Genomic DNA, 15,260 nt, shown 5'->3' on the forward strand with positions numbered 1-15,260 from the left:
GGGTGTTGACTAGAAAGTGGCAGCCCGTGGCATATCCTGGCGTCCATGCACACGTCCACACCTCACGTGGAATGAGGAAGCAGAACAAAGAGCCAGCGAGAGAACTGGGGGGAATCCTTCTAAGTGACGCTGCCGGTTAGGAAATGCGCTTCTCCACCAGGAACTATTCTCGTGGGCAAGAAGTGCTACATCGTGCGGTTCTGATGAACTAAAGAACGTTCCCATCGACTATCACAGGTCTCCCTCACGATCCCAAAGTTCACTTTACGCCGCTTCACTTTCACAAAAGACCCACATTAGGGCCTGCTTTCGGTAACCGAAAGAAACCCAACGAGGATTTTCACTTCTTCGAAAATGGCATCCAGCGTTTGTTTTGTAGCCAGCCATTATAGAGACGAAGCCCCAAGCATACTGTCATACTTCAAGGCTTCCACAGCAGCCACGACAGATGACGGACCTTGACCTTTGACATGGAGGCAGGGAGACATGGAAGAAGGTGTAGACATCAGAGACCCGCCTGCCCGGCTGGATTCAGACATGATGAGATGTCAACAGAGGACACTCCTCCTCTCTCCTACAGCCCCGTCTCCTGTGCCTCCCACCGCCCCAACCTCCGACGACGCAGCGTAACACGTCACCACCACCACCACCTCTCAGCCTCCCAGGGAGCCCACCGCCTTCCTGACCCTGGGAAGTGAAACCTCATTTCACCTTTCTAGGGGCTGTGCAGTCATCGAACCGCTGCTGCGTCTACACTAGGTCAGCGTGACTTCAGCATTTACTTGTTATTCGGTATGACTCGGAAGGTTATTTTTGGGTCTGGGAACACTTGAAAATTTTTCCCACATAAATTAATGGTAATTGCTTCTTTGTTTTACACCATTTTGGCTTACGAAGGGGTTCATAGACACACTACTTTGAGATAGTGGGAGAAACCTGTATTTTTAACTATAAAACATTAAAATTTTTATTTTAGACATATACCATACCCCATGAAGTGAGAAATGGCATTTCACCCAGTTACCCTTGAGGAGAGAGAGGGCAAAGGACAAAGAAAGAGTGAAACTAGAAAACTGAAAATGAGATGAAACATAAACCTGAATCCAAAAAACTCAACAAGGGCTGCATCGACTTTGTCTGCGTCAACGTAGCTGAGCGGGAAGCACGGTCCGCAGAATTCCCGAGCTGTGCAGCCCGCGTTAGGCCAGCCACAAGAGAACCCTGGGAGAGGCCGGAAGGGGCGGCAGCGTCACGCTCTGAGGATCGGCGGAGGGCAGAGGCGCTGCCGATGCTCGGGCGTGTTTCCACCATCTGTCGGCCCGCCCTGCTGGCCCGGAGCTGCCCGACCTGCTGCTGGACCTCCTCCTTTGGTGGCTCAGACCCTGTACAGGTACACGTACAAGTCCATCGCCAGGAGCACCAGCATCTGCTGCAAGTCGCCGAGTGTGGAGGGAGTCCAGGATGGACAGGCTGCAGTTTGTCCTTGCAGATCTGTGCATCCTTGACCTCACCCCACTTCAAGTCCAGCTTTTCATCCAGGCTGCCCTTCCAACCAGATCCACAGGCAGGAGCCTTCCACCGACTTCTTCAACAGCTCCCATAATTGTCTGAGGTCTAACCCCCATGATAAGCCTTCTATTCCACCTCAGAGTGGTTCTGCTGCTCTGATCAAACTTGTTATAGAAATCGGTAATGAAGGCCTTTGACAGGCCTTTATACGTGAAGCACAGAGCAGACCCTTAGGATAGCGGAGCACAGCTATGCCAGCCTCTGACGCTAACTATTTTACTTTTGAGAAACTGCTCTTGGCTCACGGATGCCCTCACAGAGTCTAAAGGCTTGAGCATGGGGCAGCAAGTTATGACGCAACCTGAGCTGCCCACATGGACCTCAGGCTGTCTGATCCATCAGGGAGCATTCAGCCAGCACATCAACACAGTCTGCATCTCCACCGGGCCCAGAAGACGTAAGGAAGGTAGAGAAGCAAGCAGTTCAGATGCCCACGGCCCCTCCTCCTCTCAACTCTGACTCATGGCCTAACAGTTCAGTTGGACGGTCAACACTTGAGAGGAAGCAGTAGCAAGGAGGTCTGCAAAAGAGGTTGTGAGCAGACCTCCACACAGGCTCTGGATGTAAGTATCTGCACATCAGCTGAGCGCTGAGCAAAGAGCCCTCTCAGCAGAAGATCTTCAAACGCAGGTGAGAAACACGACCCATTATATAGATGTGGGTCAGCTTCTTTCCCCAGACTTCTTGTCAAACGGACTCGTACAACGGCCACAGCGGCACGGATGGAGGTCACGCACGGGACTCAGCAGCATGGACTTCAGCCACGAAGCATCACCTGGCTCCCGCACTTGGAGCGTTTTCCCAGCACATGATGCTGCTCCTTGGGGAAGCAGCCAGCCACCTAATAACAGGTGGTTCCCACTGGACCACTTCCATCATGGAAGGGGCAGCACCTGATTCTCACTGGAGGCGATAACTCAAGTAAATTCGCCTCCGCTGTCCACAATGCTCCTGCCAAAAGCACCGTCCGTGGTCTCACAAAACACCCTATTCACCATCATGGGAGCCCACGTCACATTGTTTTTGACCAAGGAACTCGTTTTATAGCAAACGAAGTTTACCGCAAAGGGTTTACGCTCATGAAACCCCCTGGCCTTGCCATGTCCCGGTCACCCTGAAGCAGCTGACGCAACAGGCTGGTGGAATGTCCTTTTGAACGTTCAGTTTCAGGACCAGCTTGACTGGGAACACCTTGTGGGGCTGGAGGTGGTATCTTCCAGCAGATGCTCTGACGGAGCGGGCTGTTTCTCCCACAGCCGGCATTCGCAGGTCTGGGAATCCAGGGGCAAATACGGTAGCGCTCCTCTCACTATTACCCCTAGGGATCCGCTGACAGAATTTTACCGCCCTTCCTTGAAACGTTGGCCCTGCTGGCCCACAGGTCTTCGTTTCTACGGGCAGAATGCTCCCTCCTGAGGACAGCATAATTGCTCCATTTAACTGGAAGGGGCGACAACAGGCAAAGAAGGGGTTACTGCAGTGACCGGGATGGCTGGTCCCGACCACCAACAAGCTGTGACCACACACTGGGGAAGGAAGACATGCCCGGATCCAGGAGATCCCTCAGGACGCCCCGCCCTGTGACTACAGTCAGTGGAAAAGCACAACCGTCCAATGCAGGCGGTCCTGCCGTGGCCCAGACCTTCCAGGAAGGAAAGCTGAGTCATCTTATTGGACAACCCACCAAGGTGCTTGCTGCAAAGGGAATATGAAGCCAGCCATAAATAACAGCTATGACCACTGACCGGCTGTAGAAATGAGGACTGAACAAGTGACCAACCTTCTCCCTTGTTTTGATATGGACATATTTGTGGATGTATAAACGACTTCTTTTCTTCTCTTCCCCTCTCCTGTTCCCCGAGCATCTAACATGAGAAGTGCTAACAGCAGTTAGCCTTAGATCCCCATATTTGAGTTACAGGCTCTCAAAGGGGAGAGCATGACTCAGCTAGAAGAGAATGGACATCACCCCAAAGTGGAGAAAAGGACTCTGTACCCTCTCGGGGAGTTAGGGAGTTTCTGTGTGGGCGATAGTCGAATCCTGTAATGCTGCAGCATGATTCTGCTATTGTCTTTATTTGGAAATTCAATGTGGTTAAAAGAGGTGTGTGTGGATGCCAAATTGACACAAGATAAATGGTGGTGGTTTTACACTGTATCAACTCAGCAAGGCTGGAATTACATTTCCCAAAATTCCCTTTCTTGGATGATTCTGGGTTCGGGCTGGCCATGAGAGCAATTTGTGAGCAATTTGGAAGGCAGACGGGAAGCAGCTGCCAGTACATGCTGAAGGTCAGCGCGGGGTGCCAGGCGCTGCTGCGGCTCACACACATTGTCCCTGGTCTGCTGGCCCCCTGTCGGTGTGGGGCAGCCGCTGGGCCGCAGCTCCTGCAGCTCCTGAGGGGTCTCTTCTGAGTCCTGGGCCGGGAGGCGCGTTCCAGCTCCCCTGGCTGGCCGCCGGTGTGGCCAGGTCTGGAGGACGTGGAGACAGACGTGGGTTCCGGTGGCTCTTCTCTCCCTCAGTCCTCCCCGCTCGTGGTCTCAGCGGCCAGCCCCAGTCCACAGGCTTCTTCACTGCTTCCCACGGTCCCCACAATAAACCCTTCATCCCACAACCCTCACAAGGGTTCTGCTTCTCCGATAAGCCCATCTCTGATACACAACTCAACTAAGCCGTCACGCAGTCTGCAAGCACCTGGTCCGATCTGCAAGGCAGCTCACGCCGCTGTCCCTCGGGGTGGGCGGGGGCCCCGGCCGTCCACTCTACAGCCACAGCCAGCAACAGACAGGGAGCTGCAGCGCGCTCTCACTGCTGACTCGCCGTTCCTGAGTGTGAGGCCTGCTCCTGCTCTCCCGTCTGGAACCTGTGCCACGAAGGTTACCCACCCGTCAGTAGCGAAGGAGGGGCTTCTCCGAGGACAGGATGGGACACGTGAGCTGTGCGGGGCTTCTCGGACGGAAACTACCGAGGCCCCCAAAGTCAGACACAATTATTGTCAGTCTGTAGCCCCGAAAGTGTGTTGGGGGAGAGAAGGAAGGTGGGAGAAGCTAGGACCAAGCGTTCCAAATGCTGGGAAATACCCTCAACAAAAAATTCTTTTCTTTACTCGTTGCTATTAGAAAGAAAGGAATCCAATGAAGTTTTGAATTACCTCAAGCCATTTAATTTTTTGTTTTCTAATTAATCTACTAATTTCTGAAATAGTGGACACTAAGAAATTACCAGAACGCATTTTTCCTGAATAGTTCTTAAATGAAAGAGAAAGCATTTAACTTATGATCTCAAAACCCAGTATGTCCTAACTTCCTTCCCAGAACCATCCCTTTTCTCATCCAGAATGCAACAAATATTTATTGATGTGGGGCCTAGTCTGTGTCGTGACTATTCCAGAAGCGGAGAAAACAGGCACGAGTGAGCCAGCAGAGGCCCCTTACCCTCCAGGGGCTTAGAGCCCAGCGCGGCCGGGTTCTCCATCTCCTCATGCTCAGTGAATACACCAGGGGAATTTCCTGAAACGATCAAGTTAGATTCTGCTTTGCTGAAATGGTCTGCTGGATTTTTGCCCGGGGAGAGAAAGACCAGAAAACTCAAGCCTCTGTGTCGCAGAGACCACAGGTGATGTGGAGACAACACAACACAGGGATGAAGGAGAGCATCTCCCCAGGGAGACAGCCGAGGCGGGTGACATGTCACAGATCGATGGACCACAAGCCTCCAGGTCAAAATGGGCAATCAGTCACTCACTTCCCATTTTTTCTATCTTTTATAAGAAAAGCAAGACTCTATGAGTCAACAAGCACTCAGACACTGCCCCCACTTCAAGAAGAGACATGAGCAGCCTGCCCGACCGAACAGTGAGAGGAGAAACAAGGCCAGTGATGCAAAAATAAATTCCAGAGACAGTTAGAAGGCGGCTTTGACGTCAGCGTGCCGTTCTTGACGTGAATTTGAAAGCTGGGTACTAACAGAGAGGGACTTCTGAGAGTCACCAAGCAGAGTGGAGTCATGTCATGACAACTCTAACTGGGGCAGAAATTTTCTGGTAAGACCTGTATGAACAAAGAAAGATAAAACCAAAAAGAAAGACAAGCCAATGATCGAGATGCCTATTTGTTTTGTCCCCAGTGATTTTTAGCCCAGTCGACAGCCACCACCTCGTGGCACAATGAACGCAGCCTAAGAGGGACAGGCTCCCGTCAGAGTGGGGGGCCCATACACACACCTATAAAAAGGCACCACGAAAGTCGTTTCCCTTTTGACCAAAGGGAGCACACCTCCTTGGACACACGTTTCCACAAGGAGCTCTCACCAGCTGTGAGTCCTGGGAGACAGAATCCGGATCCCAAGGGCACCGTGAGGCACGGGGGACACTGCAAAGCCCCTCCGGTGTTTACCTCTTTGGGTCAAAGCTGACTTAAGTCCACATGTCCCCGGTGTTGTGTGATGGGCCCCTCCCCTTCAGACCAGCAAGGGGGCAGGCTCTCCGCGTCCCGAAATCCGAGAGGCACTCACTTGAGGTGATGTACTCCGGAGCTTTCCCAGGACTCAGGGGCACAGCCTCCTCGTAGTAGCCTTCTGGGAGGGAGGACGTCGGCAACGGCGGCGGCCCGCTGTCCGGCGGCTGAGGAGCAGAAGGAGCAAACAACGCACGTGACCATCAGAAGGACATTCTGCATTTTCAACGAACAGGTGTCGCCCAGCTCTCTCCTCCGCCCCCCGTAAAGTCCCTGGGGAGAGAGCCCGCCCGCGGAGCGGCTCTGCTGGTCAGCTCCGACCGGACCCCGACGGCGCTCCTGCCGGCCCTCGCCCCAGCCCGCAGCCGTGCGTCAGGCAGCATGGCTCCTGCTCCGGGCAGAGGGCGTCCCCAGGGCAGAGACAGTGTCTGTCCCTCTCTTCATGCCCACGACTCTCCCCTCACCGCCACCCCTCTGCATCTCCATGGCCCACCCCACCGTGGGGAGCCCGGGAGCACGGGCGCCGCTGATCCACCCGGCGCCCACCGCAGCAGAAGCACTGGAGACACGGGGCTGGCTGCACGGGCCGGTGCCCACGGTCTCACCACACTCCCAACGTGCGCCAGGGACACGCCGAACAAAGGAAGCCACCTATCAGCTACCCTCTGAAAGAAACTGGAAATGACTCTCTGGAGAAGGAAGCTGCTCATTACTGAAACCAACTGCATCACAGCTGCTTCGGGCTCCGAGGCTGAGGCCGTCGGCTCTGAAGCCGTCACTTTCGAACACAGAGGAGCCGGCAGGCTCAGGACTATCCAAATTCTACCTGGCCTTCAAGACCTGCCGAGGCCCCCTTCCTCTCTCAAATCCTCCTGCTGACCCTAACACAGGCCACCCTCCGCTTCCTACGAGCATCTCTGGGTTTGCTGCAGAAATCACTCACTAGTCCTCACGCAACAAAAAGGGCGAGGGGGAGGAGAGCCAACATCTGCCAGACGCCTGCTAATTGCCCGGCACTGTACTAGGTGCTTCTGCAGTGGTCACGGGTTGCATCGGTCAGTCCGCACAGGAACCCTGCACGGTACATGTTACATTACCTTACAGTTTGCAGACATGGCGAGGGAGGCCCTGCCTCTGAAACGGCCCGCTCAAAATCAGATGCTAGGAAATGACAGAGCTGGAGTTTTCTAACACCAGGCCTGTCTGCTAAAGGCCTTTTTTATATTCATATTCTCTCTCTTTTCCTTTGTTTGGTTTTTTATGAGGAAGATTGGCCCTGAGCTAACATCTGTTGCCAATCTTCCTCTTTTTGCTTGAGGAAGATTGTGGCTGAGCTAATATGTGTGCCCATCTTATATTTTATGTGGGATGCCTCCACAGCATGGCTCCATGAGCAGTGCTAGGGCCATGCCTGGGATCTGAACCTGTGAACCCCGGGCTGCTGAAGCAGAGCGCACAAACTTAACCCCTCTGCCACGGGGCCGGCCCCCCTCTTTTCCTTTTGTAAAAGGAAAACAAACTGTAAACAAACTGAAAAGATGTCACCAAGAATGACACAGAACAGAGGCCCCAAGTGGAAGATCTCCTAAGTTAACTTTCCAAGTAGAACAATGTTCCAAAGAAATCCTAGGGGTTTTTTTTAATATAAACTCTCTAGAATGTGAAACTGCACCACTTCCCATGTAACTCAGCTCTGAATCCAGAAGTCCGCTGGGTGACTCACCACCCACTGTGCTTCACCCACTCCTTCCTCGCCAGATGAAGACTGATACCTCCCTCAGGACCTCTGCACAATGTGCCCTCAGACGCTTGAAGGCCTTATCTCCCTCCCCCAATCCCGGTCCCTGTTCCCTAAAGAACTCAGATGCCTCTGCGCTCAGGGCTGCCTTCCCGGACGGACGGTCGTCATGCTGTGCCCCCATCTGGACGGCATCCACGTCCCTCCTATCTTCCTGAAGAGGCAGCGCTGAAAATAGACCCTGCTCCACGGACGCGGCCCCAGGCACGGTCTGAACAAGAGCCCACCCTGAGCTGAAACCTCTGCTTGCTGCTTTGGGGAAAGAGCTGTTGGATCCACTGAGTGTCTTTATCCATGAAATGGAGGGTGTTTCAACTTCCTCTGAGTATGTTGAAACATACAAATTATTCATGTCCTGGGAAAGCATTACAAACAGCTGAGTCAAACAAATGCTGATGAAACGGCAGCGACTCCCGTTCGAGAGCCGCAGTCAGGCGCAGTGTGAGGGGAGCAGCTTCTCTCTGGCCCATGGGATTCCTCAACAGAGACCTTCCAACCCCACTGGAGGTCCTGCACTTGGCACAACCTTCGGCAACTCGACAATAATTCCACTTCTAGAAATTTATGCCGAGAAGATCAATTGGTCTTGTGAGCAAAAGTGGATAAGGATGTTCCATAACAGTTTTTTTAGCAAAATCTAAAACAATCTAAATGTTCATGGAGAGAGGAATGCTTACAAATACTGACACATCCACGTGCAGACGTTTAAAAGGAGAGTGCGTATCTATCGTCATTTACTTGAAAAATCTCTACTAGATACTGTTAAGCGAAAGAAAACAGCTACACTAGGAGCCCTTTATATAACATTTGCGTGTTTATGCTTTCATACATACAAAAACAGGAGGTCATTCACCATGTTAACAAATAGTTACCTCATTTTTAACCATTGTCTGTATAGCTCCGATTTTCTACACAGTATTTGCCGTTTTTAAAATGAAAAAAAATTATACTATTTTCACTTTGAAGTAATACTCCCCCAAAAATAATCTTTCTAGAGGAGCACCCACTCTCTCCAAAAAGGATCAGTACTTCACTCCCAAATACCACTCAACCTTGAAATTCCACCACAGGGGTTTCAGGGCCTCAAACAGGGGAATTACAGTTTGTTAAAGGGCAAGGGGAGGAGAGCCTGAGAAGTCCCTGAACTGTAATTTAGCACCACTTTTTTGGAGCAAAAACTTCTTTCAGATCCTTTCCAACAGGTAAGATTTCCCTGAAATCACAAATAGCAGGAATTTTAAATGGCGCAAATTTAAAGGCAGATTTCCAAAAGTAATCACGGAAAACCAGAGGACAGGCAGGAAACAGGAAGGCAGCATGACAACGAGGAACGCTCCAACACTCGGCACGCATCAGAGCTGGGCCGGCTCCGTCCTCAGGCCACGCCACCTTCCCGTGACTCTGAGTCCAATCTCCCCACCTGGAAAGGAGGGCACTGGAGCACGATCATCTCTCACGCCCACCCGGTTCTAAGATTCCCATTCTATGTTCTTATAACGTTGCAGGTCGAGAGGCCATGAAGCCAACTTTACCTACTTCAAATTTTCATGAGAGTTGCCCTCGGGTCCTGACTAAATGATCAAGGACATCATAAACTCTGGCCAGAGCAGGTCTTCAAATGCACCTTCTAACAATAACACTGCACACCAGCGTGGCAGAACCCCAGTGAACCTGACGACCTGCGCTCAGGACCAGAGGAGCCCCAGGCTGTGCGCAAAGCTCCAACACCGCCTTCCACCTGTCAGCAGGGCTCTCCTGGCGGCCCTCACAGACACATGCTAATGAAATAAGGGACTGAGGTCCAAGCACCACAGCCTCCTCAGGGACTTCCAGAGAAAGACGAGAGACCGTTTTCCTCAGCGTGACTGATCTTTTGCTTTTGTTGCGCTCTAGACATAAGACAAAAATGGCACAGAGCCAGTTACTAGATAACTTTTAAACTCACCGGATTATTTCTCCTTCAAATTAATACTTAAGTGAAAGTTACATTTTAACTTAGGAAATCTTATCTGCCTTAAGGTACTGTAAATTTCTCCTTTGAGGTCTCCACATCTTATTAGAGAAAACCAGTACTTACAGATGGACAGGAATATGATCTATAGGCTGCTTGGCTCACAATATTGGCCATAGTTTATTTTCCATCTTTTTGGAAAGAAAAGGCCATTAGTATTTGCCTTTGCTACTTTAAGGAAAAGCCTCACAGAGAATTCTTTTCCATTAGTAATAAATATTATGTTTATATAATTGTATGGTACAATATAATTATTTTCATTCTCATTATTACTATTCTTTCAACAATATAACAATAATAAATACTGTTTACCGTTTGCCTACTACGTGTCAGACATTATTCTGGGATATTTTAGATATAGTTTATCCTGTTCAGAAAATAACACTGAGATGGTGGTATTTTGATTACAATTTTAAAATGAGGAAACTGAGGCTCCAGGGATGAAAGGCCTTGCCCAGGGTCACACATGCCCAGAGCTGATTAGTGGAGATGGCAGAAGCCAGCAGAGTCTGGGACTGACGGCTGACCCAGAAGCTACAGAAGGGCAGGGACGGCATCTCTGCGCCCGTGCCCACACTGCACGTAGTGAGCGGCGTGGGAGCAGAGAAGGAACTCCCGACCCAGCACGGCTGCGGCTGCCCACCCGCCCGCCTCCAGATGCTGCAACACACCCAGACCCACTGCTTCCCGAGGAAGGCGCGTTCCACATGCCTACGTCAGGCCCAACACCGTGAGGCTTCCCCACCCCTCCTACCCGGCACTCCTCAGCACCATCCCCTCCTCCTACCCCAAGTGACTGATTAGTGCTTTAGACTAGAAAGACCAATAAACCACGAGACCCAATCCTAGCAGAGGAAAGCATCAGCCTGTAATTCGGAATCACTTCCTGACTTGAATTCTATACATATAGTGGTGTGTCCAGATTCTGCTTTTCAGTTACAGTGATTAAAATCTGTTGAGAGCAACAGTCAAAACGCTAGGATCTAACATAAGAAAATTAGGGTTCATATTCTAGTTCTGTCACATATCAGCAAAACCCTTCTCTAAGGACGTGAATATTTTAGCAGCTCTCTACAGAGCGTGCAGTCCGTGGTGCATCCTTCAGGAAGGTATTAACACTGCTGAAGGAAACTGGAGATCGGAGTAAAGGAGTTTTTGATGGATAACAAGTTTACGGTCTACACTGCAAAAACGTTTTCAATCCTAACATCAAGAATTAAGTAGTAGTCTTCTTGGCAAAACAAAAGTTTTTGTCCAAATTACATCCCATTCCATTCTGATCACTATTTAATTTGCATTTCACAGAGCACTTGAGTAAACACTGAGAAATTACTCACATATTTTCTTAAGTTTTCTCCAGTTTTATTTATGCACGACAAAGAATGAGAGCCACGTGGGGCCATGTTGTCTTCACTTCCTTCTCCAGCAGTAGGACGGCTTCCACAGGGAAGGCCAACCGTCCAGTAGGGTGGAGACAGGATACAGATCTGAAGTGCAGCCAGGGAGCAGATTTAAGATAAAGAGGCCACAGGAATTACACATGAGACTGAACTCTAAGATTCTCGAAAGTCATGGGAGAAAGGAACAAGATGGAAGTGCTTTAGACAGGGTGAAGGGCAATCAACAGGCACCGGCAAGGGCTGGTGTCAAACTCCCTCGCTTCACAGAGACAGGAAGTAGAACAAGGGTCACCAGGGGCGGGGGGGAACGTGGGGTTGTTGTAGAACGGGGTAGAGACTCAGTTTGGAAGATGAAAAGTTCTGGAGACGGATGGTGGTAATGGTTGCACAACAATGCGAATGTGCTTCATGCCACTGAACTGGACACTTAAAAATGGCTAAAATGGTAAAAGTTTTTATTATGTATATTTTACCACAACAAAAGACTTCATTGTTATCTGCTGGTATACTAAGGCATCACATTTACATGAGCTCTGGCCCTAAAGCATCAAAGAATTGAATTACTCTCCTCTACCCCCTCTAAACACGATATAAGCCCCTGCTGTCTAAGTTATGGAATAAAAATACTTCTAGACAGCGATTTGCCTGGGGATCACACATATCCTACAGAGCCCCCAGAGGCGTCTCCCTTGCTCTTTTCTCTCTCTCGGCCAGGAAGATCCGAGACACCCCTGTTTGTAGACCCAGTGCTATTCTGGAGCAGAAGAGGAGGAAACGAGGCACAGTTGGTGCTTGTCTGGATCGACCTGCTCAGCGAGGCGGGTGCTTGGAGCCGGGTGGTGGGTCCTGGCAGCCAATGTCAACACAGATGGGATCCATTTCCGGCTGCACCGGGCCTGCCTTTCCAAAGGCTCTCTCAGCCCTTGCTGTATACTAAGTACCATCAGCTTGATGGCTGCGCAACTCTCAGCACAAAACAAAAACAAAAATCTGTTGAAAAGCACACGTCTTCCCAGAAACGTTTTTATTACACAGATGCATGTTCTGGTCTCTCCTGAAGGTGAGGGCGCTGAGTGGGACTGCTCACCATGCTGTGTGCCATACTCGCGATCGCAGAGACCTAGGAGTTCGGAATTTCCACGTGGCGCACACCCCTATATTCTTACGAGCCCTCCAGAGCAACAGGAGCCACACTGACGGGATCACCAGCTCACGCAGGGCACCTTGGGAGCGCCACATCGACTCCGTGGATTGAACAGAAACACTGTGGCGTTCCCTTCTTGTGCAGAAGCATCGTCAACGTCACAATGCCGACTTTGCGACATGCTCCCTGACCTCGAGCAGTCACGGGCACTTCCTACTATGCAACGTGACAAACACAAATACAGAAACAAACACCATCTCCAATTCAGTTTAATTAAAAGACAATCGAAGCGAGGCATGGCTGTTCAATGGGTATAAAGTTTCAGTTATGCCAGATGAGTACATTTTAGAGATCTGCTGGAAGCAAAAAGAATGTCAAGAGATAGTTAATAACAACTGCATGAAGACTGGTAGGCACTAAAGGGACAGAAAGGTAAAAGGTTGGTCATTTTGTAGCATTTATAACACAAAGAACTGTGATAAAAGGCAGTATTCATTCAACACACGCCACAAAAGAGGTAAAAACGCAACAGTGGTTCAAATGAATGAGAAATAATACCTGAGGGGAGTATCATAAATCTTACCTAAAAACATCCTTCAGTCATTCACAGTTGCTTTGATGATAATTCCAAATGGCCCACGGCCCTTCATGCCATCACTCCTGTGGAGCGCTCCAGCCTCGTCTGCAGACTGCCCACCCAAATGGGGTTATCCAGCCACGCAGACGGGCCTGCAGTGCTGCAGTCCAGTGGGGTCTTTCTCTGGCTTGTGCCTTAATCTGTGGCACACCCTCTGCCTGGCGCAGCTTCCTACCGGCTCCATCTTTACCCCACAATAAGCTAATTCTCCTGAGAGTCACTGTGCCCAGAGCAAATGACCAACGGGCCACCAATTCACCAAAGGCAGAAATTATTAACAATCTATCCTAGGTATAGATTATGCAGAAGGACAAACAGAATCCAGCACGCAGCCCAGACTCAAAGAACATAGCTGTTGGCCCTACATCCAAACCCCAGTGGTTGGACAGCAGCTAACAGCACGGCTTGGGCGCTGAGGGAGACTCTCTGGACCCCCAGGGACGAGGCACCACCAGGGAGAAAGTACCCACTGGTCAAACTCCTACTCAAAAATTATTTGTCTAAACTTAAAATATTTAAAGCATATGTATACCTTCCTTAGAATTTTTCACTTCGACCGACATGTTTGATTAACCAACCACCAGTTCTGATTCCATCAGCAGGAGGGCTTCTCATACCTTAAAGCAGGCAATTTGCCATGATGCAGCCAAAGGCGGGGGCAGAGCGTGAGTCGGGGAGAGTGACAGACAAAGAGAAAAGAGAGAGAGCATCCCGGCTCAGCAGCAGACTTATAGTTCCTAACCCGATCTTCTCCCACCCACCAGCCACGCCTGCACTGGCTTTGCTGTCACACCTCCCAAAATAGTATTGTTGAGAAAACAGTGGATTTGAAGTCAAAAGAATACATTACAATTTTGCCTTTCCTGCTTATTCTCTGACCTTGAGCTGATCACATACATTCACTGAACCTAACTTTACTTTTCTGGAAATGGATATATACACTATTCACATGCTTAGAGATATTTTAGGGGTTCTTTGAGGTCAATTTGCGAGGAATGAATGAAATCATGAGTGAAACAATAACAAGCATGATCTGAGATGTGTGGTAGGAACCTGGTGAGTACTAATTTCCTCTGTCCCCTCTAGACTGATGATTACTGAGTGTGTGCTGCACACCAGCCACCATGTGGGGCCAGGCAGGACACACAGTAAGGAAGCACGCCCCACTTTCCTGCAGGGCGTACCCCGGTGGAGAGAGAATCAGATGATTCACTCAGAAAGTGAACATTAGAAAGAGAACTGCTAAGTAACTGATTTTGCTCTAATTCCAAATGGAAGTCTAATTTGATTTCCCTGAGTAAGCAAATCAGAAAACAGCAAAAGGCAGAAAAGCTGAACGGTAGTGAAAACTGCCTATGTGAGCCTCTCCAGACTGCAGAAATGGCAAACTCCCAAACGAATTCTGAATGCATAAAATCAAAGAAAACACACATTCCTGGAAGATGACGCATCCTTTTCTGGAATAAAAATTAGCTTGTTATCCCAGAAGAAGCATAACAATGAAGATTAAAGTTTCAGACTAAGGTATCCAAATGCAGAGTTAACCCAGAAAGAGGGTCAGGTTGCCAGGCTCTAAGTCATTGTTTTGCCTGCTAAATCCTCTGATTTTTTTAAAAATCTGCCTTAAGAACAGAGTTCCATGGACCTGTGCCTCCAGCAATATTCAGAGAAACACCAGCCTCCTAAGGGAAGGCTACGTTTACAGCCTCCCACTTAGCTATTACAGCAGCCCCACAAACACACTCAAAAGAGTGCCGCGAGCAAAATGAGGCCCCCTTTCTTCCAGAACTGGGCTATCAGCACCTGCCCCAGAACCACAAGTAACCCAGGCGTCCAGCGATTCTTGCCGTGATGGTGGGACATGAACTCACCAGCCACGGCTGCGGGATCTCCGGCAGAGGCAGCTGGGGCGGGGCTGGCAGGCTGTTGGGGGTCTCTTGCTTCTGAGCATGATCTTTCACTTCAAAACCTGTAAAGTATCAACCAAAACCACAGAACTGGATGAGAAGGAGGAGGATGAAGATGGTACTGTTTACAGCTATCATTTTCTCAGCACCATACTGAACATTTTGCAAAGATTTATCTTCTCTAATCCTTCTCAATAATTTTATAAGGTAGGTATTAATTCTCTATTTTACAGGTCAAAAATCTATGGTTAAAAAGGTTTCAAAAAAAGGTTAAAGGACTAATCAAAACATTAACAGGTAGAAATGATAGAGCTGGCACAAAGCTGACGTTCTTCCCAA

The 15,260-nt window shown here is 49.7% G+C and overlaps 1 protein-coding gene across 9 annotated transcripts in view; it reads right to left on the reverse strand.

Annotated features, from left to right (window-relative positions):
* AFAP1 (actin filament associated protein 1) overlaps positions 1-15,260 on the reverse strand; it is a 162,220-nt gene that overhangs the window by 84,584 nt on the left and 62,376 nt on the right. For all 9 annotated transcript variants that reach the window (XR_002807190.2, XR_002807191.2, XR_011437256.1 and 6 more), the window contains exons 3-4: positions 14,886-14,983; positions 6,083-6,191 (exon numbers count right to left, since the gene is read on the reverse strand). Coding sequence is in view for 4 of the 9 variants with exons in the window: in XM_023638407.2 (XP_023494175.1) it covers positions 6,083-6,191; positions 14,886-14,983 (207 nt within the window). In the remaining 5 variants the exon portion in view is untranslated. The remainder of the gene's footprint in view (positions 1-6,082; positions 6,192-14,885; positions 14,984-15,260) is intronic.

Source organism: Equus caballus, chromosome 3 (genome assembly GCF_041296265.1).
Source record: "Equus caballus isolate H_3958 breed thoroughbred chromosome 3, TB-T2T, whole genome shotgun sequence".
Classification (NCBI taxonomy): Eukaryota; Metazoa; Chordata; class Mammalia; order Perissodactyla; family Equidae; genus Equus; species Equus caballus.